We start from the raw sequence: 19,493 nt of genomic DNA, 5'->3' as shown, positions 1-19,493 counted from the left end.
GGTGTTGTGTTGGAGAATAGAACTCACTTGATCAGTTAGGAAGACCTTTTTAGGCACATGTGTCCTAGATTTTCGCTTTTGTGTACAAGGTCTTTGAGGAATTTGGCATAGGAGGGAACTTGTCTAATAGCATCAAGAAGCGGAAGGTTGATTTTCACTTGTTTGAAAACCTCCATATTTCCTCTAGTGAAGTTCCCTTTTTGCCAAAGGGAGAGGGTGAATTAAGAGCTTCAGGATATGGGGCCTTTGGGATATGAGTTTTGGCAGAAGGTGGACTAGGTGAAGAAGAAGAAGAAGGTTTTTCATTTGACACATTTCTATCCTCTTCTTCATCTTCCTTATTGTTGTCCTCCCCAATCTTTATTGTCTACTACACGTCCACTCCTTAGGGTAGTCAAAGCATTGGCTTGTTCATAATGAATTGCATTTAGTTGATTTTCTTGAGCCATGTATTGTCCCCTAGGATTACTTAGTGGTTGGCTTGGAAGCTTTCCTTCCTCTCGCTTGTTTAGTGCATTAGCTAGTTGACCCATTTGGGATTCTAGCTTGGCGATTGATTGCGTATGAGAGTGCACTAATTGTGTAATGGTTTCCAAACCTTGAAGGGCGTTCAACACTTTCTCCTCAAAGGCTGTGTTTCTTTGGGGTGGAGGAGGAGTGTGTTGAAATTGAGTCGAGGGACGGTAGGGATGAATATTTTGTGGGGTTTGAAAATTCTGAGGGTTTGGAAAGTTTTGGGATAAGGTTGGGCAGTATTCGAAGCTTACTGCTTTCAAGAAAAGTTTGGATGATTTCGCCATCCCGGGTTATATGTATTGGAAAATGGGTCATTACCCGGTCTAGGCAATGTTGAGCAGCATTGATGTGTTCTTGCACGAGTTCGGAGAATTGGGGCGCTGAAGGGCACTCATGAATAGGGTGGGATGGGCTAGAACAAATAGTACACCTTGTGCTTGGGAAGAGTTCATGTAATGCCCACCTATCATCAGTTGGTCAATCTTTGGGACAATGCATCTACCTTGCTAGACAGGTCCATAGAATGACTTATTTCACAAATGGTCCCTTTTCTTTGAGAACTCGGGGGTGCTTGACGAGAACATGAAGCATGGTGGAGGGAGTTTTCATTTGATTTTCAAATAATTTCCATGCTTCATGCTCATTTTGAAGCATGAATGTCCCCCCACATGCGGCATCAATCATCTGACGGTTTCGTTCAGGCCAATCCGTCATAGAAGCATTGCACTAGCTGCCACTTAGGTATTTGATGATGTGGGCATTTACTGATTAGGTCCCGAAATCTCTCCCAAGTTTCATGAAATTCTTCTCCCTCAGTTTGAGAGAAGCTTGTGATAGCACGTCTAAACTGGTTCGTTCTTCCTATGGGAAAGTATTTTTTTAAGAATTCTTGTTGCATTTGACCCCAGGAATGATCGAGTTGGCTTCTAAGAATTCAACCATTGCTTGGCTCTATCTTTAAGGGAGAAGGGGAATAATCTAAGTTTCAGAGCATCATCAGTGAAATTCTGAATCTTGACAGTGGTGCAAATCTCAAGGAATTCATCTAGGTGTTTATATGGATCTTCATGGTGAGCCCATAAAAAGATGGAAGCATTTGGATCACACTAGACTTTATTTCATATTGTACAGCTGCTACCTCAGGTAATCGAATGCAAGATGGGAAGTGTAAATAGTGGGAGCAAAGTATTTTCTCAGGAGTTTGGGTTGTTCTTCAGCCATCCTTAAGAGGTGGGGATGATCCTAATATTTGATCTTAGCTCGAATGTTCCTAAGGGTTCGTTCTATTTCAGGGTCAAAGGTAATAGGTTTTGTACTCTAGAACGACTATCGTGCATACACTAGTACTCGATTAATCAAGCATGCAATAAAAGAAAAAAGTATATCAATCCTAGTCTTTGTCCTAAAATCACTAGACAGCTCCTAACTGGTTTGAGAGGGGCACCTAAGCCTCCAATCCGGTCTAATGAACCGAGTTGACCAGGTAAGCTCCCAGGTAAGTGGAGGGGTCACGATGCGTTCGCAAAGGTCCCACTTAAACCCACTTGCCTCGAACAGATGAACTGTCTCCCTTATAGGGACAAAGCTTGCCTAGACATCAACTAAGCCACAGAGCGAATTGGTGCAACCTTCGGTGATCTTCGTCCTATTGAGCTCGAATGTCCCTAGGGGCCAACGTCTAATTGATTTTAATTAAAGATGACACATATGAGATTGAGTTCACCTAAGTTGGGCAAGAGTCCGGTGATGAAATCCGGCTCTTATCTTGTTGGGGTGATTGCCCTACTATGTGCAAATTGATTTGTGTATGTGTATCAAGCATGCATTCACAATTTTGCTATAATTAAAATCAAACAATCACCCACAAATTTCAAGCCAATAATTAATTTAAATAAGAAAAGTTTAGAGGTTACCAAAGAAAATTTCCCCAAGCAATTTAATTTTTTTTTAAACCTCTACAGCATTTCTTTTCCAGCAGTTCTCCTTTTGATCATCCCAAATTTTTTTTTCCTCGATTCCTGTAAAAAAAGTAAATAAATAAATAAAAATTAGTAAGGGAGAAAAAGAAGATAAGAAAAGTAACAATAATAGAAAATTTTTTTTTACAATTTTTTTAATTTTAAATAATTTTTTTAATAAGAAAAATAACTATGCTAGCAATCCCCGGCAACGGCGCCAAAAATTGATCGGTTCTTTCAATTTCGAAAATAAACCACGCAATAGCACGTATCCTTTAGGATAGTGATTACGGGTGTCGGTCCACAGGGATTGGAGACAAGTTATTTTTTCTTTTAAAAATAAATCAAGAAGAAGAGTTTGCTAACTTAATTATACTGAATTAATCTATGAGTGCAAATTGGAGTTTATCAGAGTAGAGGGATCTAGGGTTGGAATCCACCGCATAGCATTGCATTAGGGGTTGTGTTCTTAATTTTTATCTTTTGGAGAGGCATGCAAAATTGGCTACAAGCCTTTTAAAATAAAAACATAAAGAGTTTTAGAAAGATCCATCTTCGTATAGCATGAAGTGTCTACCTAAGTATGCTAATCTAGGGTGTAGCACATCTCATCTTCCCTAGGCATGGATCATCTTAGACTACTTTAGCAAACATGAATAGTAAATGGCATGCTCAAGGTTTAAACATCATAAAATAATTTTTTCATTGAGAATGAGAATTTAAACAAACTCCAAAAAGATTAAAAGAGTAAGAACTACAATGCCCTGTTATATTGCTAGGGCTTCATCTAGCCCTAGACTAGATGCTCAGCCGCGCATGGCTTCCGGACGGCCTTTCATCTTCATATAAAAATCTTCCGCTACCGCTGTTCCAAAATACCCAAAATATTCTCTCCCCCTCCTTTTCTTTTCTTTTCTTTTCTCCCGAACAGAGCATCTCTCCCCAAAACCGAGCGCCCCCCTGTTTTCTTTCGAACCCAGCTCCCCCAGCCGATGGCCACCCTCCTCCTTTTATAGCTGTCCGGAGTGCTCATTTGGGAAGGGAGAAGAGATCACGGGTGGCTGATTCCGAGGCGTGATACCGGAGGGCAGATCGCGGACGAAGACGTTGAGAAATGGGAGGCTGGGTTGTGGGCTGTAGATCCGTGGAGCGGCTGGGTCTCGGCGTGATCCGTGGAGCGGTTGGGGCGCAATGCTGGGAGGAGCGGAAGAAGAAGGTGGCCGGATCATGGCGTGATACGCTGGGAGAATGGCTGGATCTCAGGTGACGACGTGGACGGCGCTAGAGACGGATGCCAACGGCTGGGATCGCGGAGGAGTGGTCGCTGGCTTGCACCGGCGGATGGCGGAATACTCGGGGATGAAGACGATGCCATGAATCTCGGCTGCTGGGAGGGGCTGATCGGAGGATCGATGGGAGGACGCCATGGACGGCCGTGATGCGCTGCGGGAGGAAGAAGATAAACAGTGGATTCCCAATTTTTTTATTTTTTTATTTTTTATTTATTTTATTATGTATTATTTATTTTTTTCTCTATCACTGTTCACATGAACAGTGTTTTCACAAACACTGTTCATATGAACAGTGTTTTCGGCATTTTGTTTTTTTTATTTATTTATTTATTTTTAACACTGTTCTTATGAACAGTGTTTGAACTGGACACTGTTCATGATGAACAGTGAATCGTGAATATTTAGTTATTATTATTATTATAAATTTTATATGAAGGCAGATAACGAATTGGTTGGGAATTGACTTTGGGTTTGAGGTGGGTTATGATGGTTGACTTGTCCTTGAGCCCATTGTCATTTAAATTTAATTCTTGCTAAGCTGCTTCAGATCGAAACTCGACCAGACACGACTAAAAACCGGACCGTGACCTAATAAAAAGGGTTAATCAAACCTTTGCCCCATACATAATTAATTATAACTTTCCGGTCGAATCAGGACCAAAACCCATTTAATTATAACCTTAGCTTGATTACAACTCCATCAGGTTACCAAATCGGGTCAACACAATCTCCTCCTTATATGTTTTCATGAAAGATTATAACCAGGAGAGAGACAAGTTTAGAGTCTGTTTTGAGAAAAAGAATTATTTACCTCTTACCATATTTTAAATTCATTTCCATGTTTATTTAATTTTATGGTAAAATATATATTTATCAGTTTAAAAACATTGATAAGTGCTATGGAAAGATAAGTAAATTATAGATTATTAAGCACTTATCAGCCGGCAATAGAAGAGATGTGATTACAATTTGAATAAAAAAGATTTGATGGTTAGAAAATTAGTTATAAATTTGATTGGCTTGATTTGTTACTTGGATAAAAACTAGCATATAATAAATTATAATAGACATTATATAATATTTATTGTTTTGATATTATTATTATTGAAGTTATTCTTGAAATGCAATATAGCAATATAATATATTATTATAAATAAAAAATTTTCATAGCTAAATTTTTGTTGTATATTAAGCATTGAATTTTAATGATTATGATATTATAATATGCATGAATTGATCGATGATATATCTTTATTTGTGTATTTTACATGATCCCATAAATAGATAAATACATGTAAGGAGACATATGACTAGAGTTTGGACAAAGGGAGTTGCTAGTCAGTTGTCCTAATACTATTATTTGGATAAAACTAGCATAAAATAAATTATAATAGAAAGCATATAACAAATTTTATTAAACATTTGTTTTGATATTATTATTATTATTGTTATTTCAACTGCATTTTTAATGCAAAATATCAATATAATATATTATAATAAATAAAAAGTTTTAATAACAAAATTTCTGTTACACGTTAAGTAACAAACTTTCACAATTGCCAAATTATGATATGCATGAATTAATCGATGATACACTCTTTATTTGTGTCATTTTTTATATGATATAACAAATAGATTAACACACAAAAGGAAGATTTATGAACTTTCTTATTCCTCCGCCCCTCCCCTTCTCTTTTTTTTTTCTTTCGTATATGAAAAGTGGGTAATCCCTTATTGTAGTGTCCTATTAAGCAAAGCTAAAATGATCCCAGGGAAATCAGTTGTCCATCTTTGATGATCATCATCAATACTTTTCCTATTCATCAAATAGCTAGTTATTTGATTGCCTTCATAAATAAAAAGTTGATTACGAAATATTGTTCCTTTTTGTTCTCTACATGCCCTTCCTATCTATTGGCCTTGTCTTTATAAGTCCCGATCAAGTCATCATCCTATAATATCCAATATACCTAACTTGTCTACTTCTCATTGTCAAGCAACCAACCTTCTATTCCCCTCCTTTCCTTCTCCTTCCCCTGTACACATATTCAATTTGGCAATTAAAGCGGACCTGTGGATACCTATTAAAGCTAATAAAAGAAATACAAATTAAATTATGTATAATCTAATTGATTATTTGTAATCCTCGAAGTCGATAAAATGGCCCTAAATTTTATTTGGATATAGAGAGCCAAACAATTGGTTTTGCAATTAATATGAGAAAAAAACCAAGATGGATAGTTCAAATATCCAAAAAAAAGGAGAGTTCAGAGAAATAAGGGGGCACAAGAAAGACTTATAAAGAACTAGAGAGGGATGGGTTCGTGGATAGAGATCCTTGGTTATGGAGGCACGGTGGAGGAGGGTGTGGAGGTGATGGGATTTAATAGGAGACGAAAAGATCTCAAAGGGTATTGGTGAAAAAAAATATATAAAAAAGGTATTCCAGCCAATGTTTTTTATGATAATTTAATCTTTAGTCCCTGGCCCCTCTTTTTGTACAGTAGTAAATTCGTATAGAATCAATGCCGCATATATATACGAGGGACTATTTGTTAAATGGAACTTATTACAGGGGTTCTCACCATATCTTACTAGCAGGAACACTCTCCCATCTGCACACAGGCTGCCAAGGTTCATCATACAAGCAGATTTATAGTCTAATGACAAAATTCAATTGATCTGTTGAGAAAACTTCTATTTTCAGATTTTTTAAATGCACAGGGAAAAGCATGTTGCAAAAGCTTGGGGGAGGGAGGGGATGGTGTTCCTAACTTTAATTTCGCAGAGCTGAAATACTAGCAATGACCAAATCAGGCTGCCAGTATTTTGGTATATAATTATCTATTTATTTGTTTATCCTATCAAACGATTGTTTAGATTTCATTGCTCTGACTGGAAATTGTTCATACCGTAGCATCATTTCAAAGTTCATTTGAGTATCTATCATATGTTGCTTGCCCAAGCTGCTTGAATCTCGAATGATGGGGTCATTACTGATCAACTTTAGCCTGTACGCCTCAAAATCTTCTTTTCTTGTTTGATTGATGGATCAAAATGTCATCTACTAGAAATTTTTGGAATAGTTAAAGACTTGGTCTCCTATTTGAAATTGATTGCTACACTGCTGCTGAATTTGATGGAAAGCAACTTCCGATAGAAAAGACCTACTATGACCAGTGAAGAAAACAATTTCTGCCGAGATTTCCACTGGACTTTGAGAAAAAAGAGTCATAGTTCTGAACTCAGAAAAACCATACTCAAAATCCAGAAGCACCATTAACCTTTTAATTTTATTCTTTAAAATCATGAAGACAACGTTGTTTTTCCTATCCACATATCACATATGTGAAATACAAACACAACTGTCGGTAGTAAGCTTCGTAACATTACTACAGAGGTTCTTTTATTCAGTGATGTGGTAGCAGCTGAACAGTGATGTGGTCAACCCAAGGTCCCAAGAACAGAGTTTAGTGTCGACCGTTGACCAGATCGTCGGCCTCCTTCCGAAAAAAAATAGATCGTTCACTTTGGAAAGCCCATCCATACTTCCTCCTTTCCCTTTCGTTGCCAGGCTCATGGACAGTCGGCACTGCAGCGGAGCTATCAACCAACTGTCCACAAACTCATCATGCAGAACATGAAAACAAAAACGCAAAGAACTCAATTTACAACGTAGCTTAAAAACCTTGGAAGCTCAAATCCTCCGTCTGTTTGCTAGTTCTCATCTCAAATATGATGAGGAAGTAAGAGTCAATGACCGAAAAAGGAACGAATTGGAGAGGACAATGAGAAGAGGTTTGATACTGGTGATTGTTCTCATCTATTTGGTGGCGGAGGTAGCCAAGTGATGCTCATTATCTAGTTGTCAACGGAGAGGGCAAAGAGTCATTGTTTGGAGGACGTGAATGGGCTGGTTATAAATAGCTCAGATCTCCATGCCAATGGGGCATCTGTGGTTGAATCGAATCTGTTCAGTGAAGCGTTCCAAGTGTTTTAGGACTCCCATCAATGGCCACGAAGCCATTTTTTCCTTCTTTATACGCTTTTAGTTGCATCCTTTCTGATATGTTGTCATTGCACTGAGGAAAGAAAGGTAATAGTTTCTTCTTTTTTTTTTGGTGCTTCTCTTTTCCTATTTTCAGTATGAGTTCGCAAGGAGTTTTTTAATTTATTAACTGAGCTGGGTGCAGGTCCACATTGTGTACATGGGGGAAAAGCCTAAGGGTGGGTTTGCTGCCAAGTCAATGCATCACTCCATCCTAGAAGCTGCCCTCGGAAGGTCACTACATATAGTTTGGCTAGTTGTAGTTATCCAATAGTCTGTGCTGCTAAGAAATTATTTTGCAAGGTTACATTGCGCCAAATTGTTTTTAAATTGGTTCAAATATCCCAAACGTATTCCTTAAAAGTTATGAAGCTTGTTCATCTCTTCTATTAGTTGAAAACCGTACATGTTAATAGGGGGACAACTGGATTGGACTCGCTAAAGAATAATATTGTGATAATATGATAGGACTATCCTGGTCGCATGCGACATACTCCATGCACACGTACACAAAAAATGAAAAAGCTTAATAGCATGAAAAAGTTATTCATCTATTTCCTAGTCTAAATACTAGTGAAAGGATACATGTGATCTCATTTGATTTAAAGACTTTTTATTATAAATGAATAGATAACAACACAATCACTCTTCTTGGTGCAGTTGCTTCAAATTTTTTTCTTATTATGTAAGCAAGACCCAACCAAAAGCCTATAAATATACAGAAAATATAATATTTATAGGAGAGACGCTATTATTCATAGTTCTTCAAGTAAACCTTTCCTGGCTCTCTTCTCATGCAATGTCTCATATAATTTTGTGGACGCAATATTGATCCATTGGAATACTTGATAAAATCAGAGCTGTCAAGATCATATCCCTTACCTAAACAGCAAATCAAATTAAAAAGTGTGAAATAAAGATTATATGCTTTTTATCTATAAATTTTAATGTTATTATCACAATATTAAATTATATTATATATAAAGATATTTTCACCATATTATCATGGTTATTTAGGGATATTAACTAAGTTTGTAATGCTTAGCTATTTCATTGATCTATAGTTTTTACGTGTACATTAGCAATGCATTTCTTGTCTTTCATGATTTTTCCCAATGAGATCTCAGAACAATAGATGTACTTAACATGTAGCAAAAGTATGTATTGCTGATAATAGCTCAAGAATAAAGTTTGTTATAATGAGTCTTTACCTTTTCATATGGTTCAACTCATGGTCTCATAGCTTAGTAATTAAAATCTAGCATCATTCAATTGGAAAACCAAAAAATAATAGACACTTTAAATTCTAGCTTTTCGTTAAATAAATTCCAATTTATTGGGCAGCATTAAGAGAGGTGTTATCCTAAATATGCTGACAAGTTATGGCGGTCCCCTAACTGCAGTTCTTCTGGTGCCAAAGAGTCTCTTGTGTACAGTTATGGGAGAAGCTTCAATGGATTTGCTGCTAGGTTGACTGACAAAGAAGCTACAAGGATTCAGGGTAAGAATTACTAAGCAATAAGACATGCATCATTTGATTAGGTTAAATGTTCTCGTTCCCTTACTCATTTCTATATGTGACCGCAGAGATGGATGGAGTGGTCTCTGTTCTTCCAAATACCATAATCAAGCTTCATACCACGAAGTCATGGGATTTCATGGGTCTTACGCTTGGTGGAACTGTACGCTTTCCTAGTGAAGGAGATGTCATCGTTGGACTGCTTGACACAGGTATATATTGACGTAATTTGCTTGGCCGCACCACACACTGGCTCTGCCCTCCCGGTTACTTAAATTCAATCAAAATATCATTTCAGCAGCCAATAACAAACAAACATCACTCCAATCTAAATACATGATTAAAGTATATCAAACATACCATATCGCTCGTTGTATCAAACGTTATATCCAATCTTTCTTCCATCACAAAAAAAAAAGGATCATCTGCACCTTTCTGGTTCAATACTTCGCCGCATCTTACAGCTTCCATCTATGTTAACATGAGTTCTCCTCTCTTTTGCACTCTGTGGTGCTAAGCAAAACAGTCATCAATATCTTGTGCCTTTGCCACCTTAATCTTTCCCTAACGATTCGTTGTGAGGTGATTCATGGACCCATTCCTCATATGCACCTATTTTTCTTCCATCTTCAATCCTTTCTTCATGATGGCCATTTTATGCACTTGGATCCTTTTTCATCTCCTAAAATTCTAATCCATACATCCCACCACGTAGATCTAGGAATTTAATCTGAAGATCATGCATCTGAATTTTCAGGAATTTGGCCGGAGTCTGATAGTTTCAGTGATAAGGACATGGGTCCCCCACCTGCCAAATGGAAAGGGATCTGTCAAGGCTCAAACTTCACTTGCAACAAGTAATCCCTCTTTCTTCTCTGTCCATTGTTAAGAGGCAGAAAATATGACCCTAGGTGCAAGCATCTAACCACTTCATTACTTCTGAACGATTCCCTGCAACAGCAAGATCATTGGAGGAAGGTACTACAATAGTGAAGGTATCTACGCCAGCACGGACTTCAAATCCCCGAGAGACTCTGAGGGACATGGCACACACACTTCCTCCACTGCTGCAGGAGCACTGGTGCCCGACACTAGCTACTTTGGCCTGGCATTTGGCACTGCAAGAGGTGGAGTACCAAAAGCAAGGATTGCAATGTACAAAGTGTGCTGGAGCTTTGGATGTGCATCAGCTGACATCTTGGCTGCATTTGATGATGCCATTGCTGATGGAGTTGACATACTGTCCGTCTCCCTCGGAGGACCCCCTCGTCCTTTCTTCGATGATCCCATAGCCATCGGGTCGTTCCATGCGATGAAGAATGGCATCTTAACAGCCAATTCTGCAGGCAATTCTGGTCCTGACCCACGAACAGTGTCTAATGTCGCTCCTTGGACAATCACTGTTGCCGCGAGCTCCATCGACAGGAAATTTATAGCCAAAGTTGCCCTCGGCAATGGGCAGATCTTCATTGTGAGTACTGGATCCTATTTTATAGATTTAAAATCTAAAAGTTACTAGCTTATCTTGCTTAATATGATCCCAACATGTAGGGAAACTCCATTAATCGATTCGCGCTCGTGGGCACATATTCATTGATATATGGGGGAGGTGCTCCAAACATCTCAGCAGGTGCATCAGGTGATATCTCCAAGTATTGCTTTCCTGGTAGTCTGAATTCCTACAAAACAGAGCACAAGATAGTGCTTTGCGACAGCATTTCGGATGGTTCTGGTGTCTTGATGGCCCATGGTCTTGGAGTCATCATGAGCGACTCGGAGTACTCCGACTTGGCCTTCTCTTACCCATTACCTGCAACTGTGATCAGCGTAGAAGATGGTGCGCAAATATTGGCATACATCCAGTCCACTAGGTACGTAAGAGGATTGCAGCAAATCAATGATCTCATTTTCTCTGATGCTAATTAGCTGCTCCTGTTTTACTGAACACACGAGCTCAATCCCATGTCAGCAATCCTTTTGCAACAATCTTGAGGGGCGAGACAATTGAAGATGTCATGGCTCCAACTGTGGTCTCGTTCTCATCTAGAGGACCCAATACAGTCGTCCCCGACATGCTCAAGGTACCACCCGTTCCTTGCTTCATTTGAATTCATTCCTCCATCCCCATTAGTACTGTCATGAGATTCTGAATAAGTGGCAATATCGACAGCCCGATCTGACTGCACCTGGCGTAGATATTCTCGCTGCCTGGTCTCCGGTGGCGCCACCTTCGGTCTCCGAAGACGACCCACTGAGAGTGAAGTATAATGTGATCTCCGGCACGTCCATGTCTTGTCCTCACGTTAGCGGCGCTGCTGCCTACATCAAATCGGCACACCCCGGGTGGTCGCCTGCTGCCATCAAGTCTGCTCTCATGACAACTGGTAAAACAAACGGAATCAAGAAAATGGAGCTTTTCTTTGCGTTTCATAAGTTCAATTTCACCTGAAGATGACTAATATCATGGTTTGCAGCGACTGTCATGGATCCAAGGAAGAACGCAGATGCCGAGTTTGCCTACGGCGCAGGCCAGATCGACCCGAGACAGGCTCTGACTCCAGGATTGATCTTTGATGCATCCGAGAAAGATTACGTCGACTTCCTCTGCAAGCAGGGCTACAACACGAGCACTCTTAGGCTGGTCACCGGTGACTCGAGCACTTGCCCGAACACCACCACCATCGGGAATGCATGGGGCCTCAACTACCCATCCTTTGCGCTATCTGTGATTGATGGGCAGAGAATTCTAGGGGTCTTTCCTCGGACGGTGACCAACGTGGGAGCGCCGAACTCGACGTACTACGCCTCTTGGGCTGCGCCATATCCTTTGACGGTCAGCGTCACCCCTTCGGTCCTTTCCTTCTCTTCTGTTGGGGAGACGAAGTCCTTTACCGTTACGGTCCGTGGTGGAGCTATATCGCAGCAATTCATTTCTGGGTACATCGTATGGAGGGATGCGACGCATACCGTGAGGATGCCGCTCGTGGTGTACACAACGCTTCCTCCTGATGATGATGAACCGATGGCTGCTCGCGTGCGACGATCGTTTGACGGCTCCTCCAGGCACCACAATAATGGGATCCTTGGTGCCAATTAATTAATTGACAACATCCCTACTGTTACTTCTCTGCTTAATATCATCTGTGGTCAGTAATAAGATTGCCTGTGATAGTGCCACTGGCAACAGAGAGTGAATCTATTCTGCAATTGTTCAGTTGCATGGGAAAGAAGAATTACATGCATGTTCGATGCAATAAAACTTATATAATCTCTTTTCATTACGTCTTTTTTTTGGAAAAACAGCAGGGTTTTGCTGCTAAAGCATTTCATTGCATGATCAAATAATACGGATTAAAGGAGGGTTCAAGACCCTCGAATCCAAAATAATTTTGAGCAAGGCGCCTACACAACAAGTCATCATAAATGAAATTGATAGGGGAGAGAGAGGGAGAGAGAGAGAGAGAGAGATAAGACAAGATAGAGGAGAAGGATATCTAATGTACTTTTGAACTGAACTGCAATGCATCATCGAGAGTCATCGTCTCTCTTTAAGCACTCGTGCTGGGCTTGTAAAGAAAAAAAAAGGGAGGATACGTGCGTTCTCTTCTGATTAAAGACTTTTTACTATAAATGAGTAGATAACAGCACATTCACTCATTTTGGTGCAGTTGCTTAATTTAAATATTTTCTTATTCTTTGATAAAGGAAAGCAGCACGTAACCAAAAGCCTATAATTATAGAGAAAATATAATATCTATCTGCGGGGCCGCTAAACAAAGACGGAGTCACGGTACGGAGTTCGTGCAGAGATGCTATTATTGGCGATGGGTCTACATTCATCCCTGAATGCCGTCGGGTACTCTTCACTTCCCCGCCATTCTTGTAACCGTCACCTGTAATCCGCGCAGGTGTGTCCGCACCCCCTGGAGTGGACGAGAAAAAAAGGATTTCTCGGAGCAACCCGAAGGTCCCTCGAATGGCATGGAATAATAGCTTTGACGGAGGAAGTCACTTATTATAATAGTTGATGTCAGAGAATAAGTTCCTGGTTTGGTTGAATTCAATCAAAAGTATCACTTTCCAAATTGGGTTAGTGTTACATCCATCTATCAGCAGCAATCAGTGAAACGATTTCTGTATGAACAAAGTATCATTTCCCTTGTTAGCAGCGAATCTCTCTTTTGGAATCTCTCTTCTGTTTAGCGAATCGGGAATCGGAACTATTTAAAGGAATTCAAGTTGGAAACTTCGTGTTCGTGATCAGGACCCAGCACCAACACCAGCGATGGGGGCGGGCGACAATACCACCATAGCAGTTCTAGTAGCAGCAAAAAATAGTGGCATAACAAACATAAGTAGTAGAACATGAGTAGCAGAAGTTTACCCGGCGCAATAACCGGTGGCACTAGTAGCAGAAGCATAGGCTTTTTGGGTACCGGGCAGAGGCAAGGCATCGAATCCCTCATCAAGCCCATCCACATCCATAGCTCACTACCCACCAACATCGAAATAAAGGGATGAGTCGACTGGCGAATCAGCTGCAATAATTGGACTCGACCAGTGCAGGTGTAGGCTTACAAATTTGATCATGATCAAGTGCTTTTTGGATTGTCTCATGTCTTTTGATAAACTCCTCGCTCTTCCGGTAGTAGGAACTCGGACAAGTAGGCGATCCGAGGCGGATCAGAATGGACTCCTTGCTTTTCTGAAAGCGATGCAGAAAACAGAGGTTAGAGCCGAGATAGAGAGTTTAACCCTTTAGCTATGTAGTAAGCATTTCCGATCAAGGGCTATATCCCGCTTTAATTTCATGTCGGACCAAATGTCACAGCTCGGGACGGGACACGGACTAAGACCCGAAAATTAGAGCAAGCGATAGCCCGAACAGTCAGCCGAAAATCTCGTTTTGGATTGACCAGCCACAGGTCAGTAATAGCAAGGCCCCATATGTCAGGCATTTTGCACTCAAAAAAAGTTGTCAATTCGTCAGAGGGTGGTAAGAACATAAGGAGGAAGTAAGGTGAAAAGATTATACTTCTAAGAAGAGAGAATTTGTTGGGATTGTGGACTTTAGATCAAGGAGTAAATCGGAGTTTCAAATTCGAAAGGAAGATTGAGTTCGTAACCATTTTTTCCTTTAAACTTGTAAATACTTTCGAATAGCCGAACGAAACGAGGACTTTTCTTTGAAAACTGAAACGAACCATAAATGGAGGGTAAGTTTCTCCGACACAACTCCGATCGGAGAAACTTTTACTTGTAAGGACTCCCCCCGAGGGGGTTAAAAAGGTCTCTCCACCCCGTTCTCCGGAGCCCCCACTAACACCATCACTTCCCGTATCGCCGAGTCAGTATATGTCCCCCCCGAGCCCTACATTTCAGCACTCATGTTCCTCCTTGAGAGGGTGTTAAGGGATTGAGGACATCCCACTGCCGCCCGCATTTTGGGATTGCTGAAAGTCTGGTTCTAACGTAGGATTTTTCAACAGGAAATCTCTTCTTTGTTGGCTCTCTTTTGTTTTGGTAGCGGCGATCATTGTTAATTTTGATTGTTTAGCTATGTAGTAAGCATTTCCGATCAAGGGCCGAAAACCTCTAAATGGGGTATACACGTCTTTAGGAGAAAGGGGTGGTCCATTCGGGTACGTCGAAAGGAAAAGCCAATCTTTTGCAGGGGGAGCTCCTATAGAAAGTATAATCAACGGATGATTCGAGATTCCAACAACATGAAAAAAGACTAAGATGCGGAATAGAGATTGTAACAACTAAACAAGCACTGGTAGGACTGACCTTTGGCACTAGTTCTATTTAGAAGTACTTGGGATATATGTCAAAGGGAAAAAGGAAGGAAAGCCTTTTTTTTTTCTAGTCGCCCTTTGTTTGCTAAGCTAATGTTAAAGTATAACCTGTTGAAGCTCAAAGCTTGTCCCCCCGAGGGGGATGAGGCCACAGGCCGAAGGGGGGAAACGGACTATAAACTATAGGGATAGGGAAGGAAGTTTCTCCGACACAACTCCGATCGGAGAAACTTCGGAACAAACAACTCCCCTCGAGAGGGACGAGGCCGGAGGCCGAAGGGGGGTATAATACCATAACATTGAATCTATAGATTGAGGATATTTTGAAAAAAGGGGGGTACCCCCACCAAAAAACCCTCAATATTCTAATTAAAAACGAGCTTTAAGATAGGTTAAAGCTCGTTGACAGTTGTTCGAGCAAATCTTACTTGGCTCTAGTTTCATGCAATATTTCGTGGAGTTGTCTCAATTCATAATTTGTAGAGACAATGATCCATGGGAATACTTGATAAAACTACAGCTGGCAGAATATGCCTTAAATAAATGGAAAAACCAAAAAGCAAGAAATTCGATTTGCAAAATTTTTAGTAAAATTATTGATAGACCTCTCTAGGTTTGGATCATTTACAGTTAGATCCCAAAAGTTTAAAAGTGCCAACTAGCGACCAAAACTTCAAATTCATTATAATGTGGCCCAGCCGTCTGTCTCTGTTATAAAAGTCACAATGTGAGGATCATTTGATAACTAAACTTTTGTAAAGCTTCAGAACTGCCCTTCCCACTAATCTAGCAGAGGGCTCTTATTTTGGCATGAATTGAAAGATAGCGCTTTGAGCTCTGTATAGGTAGATGAATGATTAAGGATGGAGTACTTTGAGATCTATATCAACGAATAGATGGTAGAGGATGGAATGCTTTGAGATATGTATATGTATATGGATGATAGAGGATAGACTTTTTTGAGATCTGTGCAGGCGAACGAATGATAGAGGATGGAGCGCTTTGAAATCTGTGCATATGGATAGATGATGGAGTGCTTTGAGATATGTGCATTTGGATGGATGTAGAGGATGAAGCTCTTTAAAATCTGTGCAAATAGAGGATAGAGGGCTTTAAAATGTGCAATCAGATGGATGATAGAGGATGAAGTACTTTAAGATTTGTGTAGGAAAATGAATAACAAATGAAATGCTTCAAGATCTATCTAAGTGGATGAATGAGAGAGGATAAGATGCTTTGAGATCTATGCAAGCGGATGGATGATAGTGGTGCAGTGCTTTGAGATCTATGCAGTGGATGGATGACAAATGTTGTAGTGCTTTGAGATCTATACAGTTGGATGCATGAGAAAACGGAGCGCTTTAAAATCTGTGCAAGTGGATGAAATATAGAGGATGAAGTACTTTAAAATCGCGTGAAAGTCATAATCCGACCTCTCTGAATCAATAATATTTTGCTCTTTTTCTTAGTCTGTTAATGATATCAGGATCCAAATAGATGACTGGGCTACCTTGCAAAGAAAATATTGCTCTTTTTCTATAATTTTTTTTAATTTTTATCTATAGATTTTAATATTATTATCATTGTTATTTAGTGATGCATTCCTTGTCTTTCACATTCAAAAAAGAAGGATATATAATAGCTCAAGAAGAAAATTTGTTGCAATGGGTCTTTAACTATTTATATGGCTCGACTCATGGTTTCATAGTCAACTTCAAATCCAGCATCAATTGTTAAAAAAATTGAAAAATAGCAGACACTTTAAAGTTCTTTTTTTTTAAATAAATTCTAACTTATTGGTAGGATTAATAGTATTATTAACCTAAATATGCCCCGTAACTCATAGAGCCAATCCAGAATGCCACTGACAACCCAGTCCAGCCGCCGGTCAGAAACTTTAGGCTGGACGCCTTTCTGGTCGAGCTGTTCGTCGTGAGCCCCATGACGGAATGCTAGCGGAGAACGAAATCTAGGAGGAGGAGTTGAGCGTGCACGGAGGAAGCATAGGCTCATAATTTACTTATTTATTTATTTATTTATATAACGGTGATTCATATCCCTTGAATGGGGATGCAGCCAATATAATTAGAAAATAAAATACTATATAAATTCTCTGGGAATCACAGTGAATTCATGGCAGTCACGTGATATTCTCGCTCCCGGTTGCTATTTTGTTTTGGCCGTACGGTGAATTTAGAATGAGAGTGGACGTGGCGACTGGCAAGGGAGACATGTCATTAAAGTTGGACAAACGGGGTTGACCGTATATTACTCGGATAAAGCTAGCATATAATAACTTATAATCTGTACCAATATATATATATATATATATATATATATATATATATATATATATATATATATATATATATATAAAATAACTTATAATGAAAAGTAAGTAATAAGCTATAATAAATTGATTGTTTTGATATTATTATTTAAGCTTTTTCTGAAATGTAATATAATAATGTAAAAAATATAGTGAATAGAAAATTTTTTTGAGAGAACTAGTAAATAAAAAATTTCAATAGTCAAATTTCTATTACATTACATATTAAATAATAAATTTAAATAATTTTTAATTGTAATATAGACTAATTGATTGATAATATACTTGTGCCCACAATAAAAGAGATGTGATTACAATTTGAATAAAAGGAGTTGATGGTTAGAAAATTAGTTATAAAATTGATTAGCCTGATTTGTTACTTGGATAAGACTAGCATATAATAAATTATAATAGACATTATATAATATTTATTGTTTTGATATTATTATTATTTAAATTATTCTAGAAAAGTAATATAGCAATATAATATATTATTATAAATAAAAAAAATTTCATAGCCAAATTTTTGTTGTATATTAAGCATTGAATTTTAATGATTATGATATATAATATGCATGAATTGATCGATGATATATCTTTATTTGTGTCTTTTACATGATCCCATAAATAGATAAATATATATAAGGAGACATATGACTAGAGTTTGGACAAAGGGAGTCGCTAGTCAGCTGTCCTAATAGTATTACTTAGATAAAACTAGTATGTAATAAATTATAATAGAAAGCATGTAACAAAATATAATAAACATTTGTTTTGATATTATTATTATTATTGTTATTTCAACTACATTTGAAATGCAAAATATCAATATAATATATTATAATAAATAAAAAGTTTTAATGGAGAAATTTCTATTGCACGTTAAGTAACAAACTTTCACAATTGCCAAATTATGATATGCATGAATTAATCGATGATATACTTTTTATTTGTCTTTTTTTTATATGATATAACAAATAGATTAACACACAAAAGGAAGATTTATGAAATTTCTTATTCCACTGCCCTGTCCCCTTCTCTTTTTTTTTTTCTTTCGTATATGAAAAGTGGGTAATCCCTTATTGTAGTGTCCTATTAAGCAAAGCTAAAATGATCATAGGGAAATCAGTTGTCCATCTTTGATGATCATCATCAATACTTTTCCTATTCATCAAATAGCTAGTTATCTGATTGCCTTCATAAATAAAAAAAAGCTGATTACGAAATATTGCTCCATTTTATTCTATGCATGCCCTTCTTATTTATTGGCCTTGTCTTTATAAGTCCCAATCAAGTTATCATCCCATAATATCCAATGTACTTAACTTGTCTACTTCTCATTGTCAAGCAACGAACCTTCTGTTCCCCTCCTTTCCTTCTCCTTCCCCTGTAGGCATGTTCAATTTGGCAATTAGCTAGAGTGGACCTGTAGATACCTATTAAAGCTAATAAAAGAAATACAAATTAAATTATGTATAATCTAATTGATTATTTGTAATCATCCAAGTCAATAAAATGGGTCCAAATTTAATTTGGATATAGAGAGCCAAACAATTGGTTTTGCAATTAATATGAGAAAAAACCCAAAATGGATAGTTCAAAAATCCAAAAAAAAGGAGAGTTCATAAAAATAAGGGGGCACAAGAAAGACTTATAAAGAACTAGAGAGGGATGGGTTCGTGGATAGAGATCCTTGGTTATGGAGGCACGGTAGAGGAGGGTATTGGCAATATATATATATATATATATATATATATATATATATATATATATATATATATATATATATATATATATATATATATATATATATATATATATATATATATATATATATATATATATATATATATATATAAAGGGTATTCCAGCCAATGTTATTAATGATAATTTAATCTTTAGTCCCTGACCCCTCTTTTTGTACAGTAGTAACTTCGTATAGAATCAATGCCACATATACATACGAGGGACTATTTGTTAAATGGAACTTATTACAGGGGTTCTCACTATATCTTACTAGTAGCAACACTCTC

General features: G+C 38.3%; 1 protein-coding gene and 1 non-coding gene across 2 annotated transcripts; both read left to right on the top strand.

The window, feature by feature from the left end:
* The first annotated feature begins 1,259 nt into the window (after nt 1–1,259).
* Nucleotides 1,260–1,365, top strand: LOC120110040. Its single transcript, XR_005510818.1, has one exon. It is a non-coding gene; the product is annotated as a small nucleolar RNA R71 (small nucleolar RNA).
* Nucleotides 1,366–6,082: 4,717 nt separating this feature from the next.
* On the top strand, nt 6,083–12,555 carry LOC120104675 (cucumisin-like). Its single transcript, XM_039116198.1, has 11 exons — nt 6,083–6,139; nt 7,767–7,862; nt 7,960–8,048; nt 9,218–9,315; nt 9,402–9,545; nt 10,091–10,190; nt 10,294–10,804; nt 10,885–11,204; nt 11,303–11,414; nt 11,504–11,717; nt 11,808–12,555. Exons 1-11 carry the CDS (start codon nt 6,083–6,085, stop codon nt 12,428–12,430), a joined length of 2,364 nt encoding a protein of 787 aa, XP_038972126.1. The 3' UTR covers nt 12,431–12,555.
* Nucleotides 12,556–19,493: the final 6,938 nt, after the last annotated feature.

Source organism: Phoenix dactylifera, chromosome 2, assembly GCF_009389715.1.
Source record: "Phoenix dactylifera cultivar Barhee BC4 chromosome 2, palm_55x_up_171113_PBpolish2nd_filt_p, whole genome shotgun sequence".
NCBI classification, from domain to species: Eukaryota; Viridiplantae; Streptophyta; class Magnoliopsida; order Arecales; family Arecaceae; genus Phoenix; species Phoenix dactylifera.
Note: the sequence above shows the minus strand (reverse complement) of the source record. Positions and strands in the feature narration are given on the sequence as shown.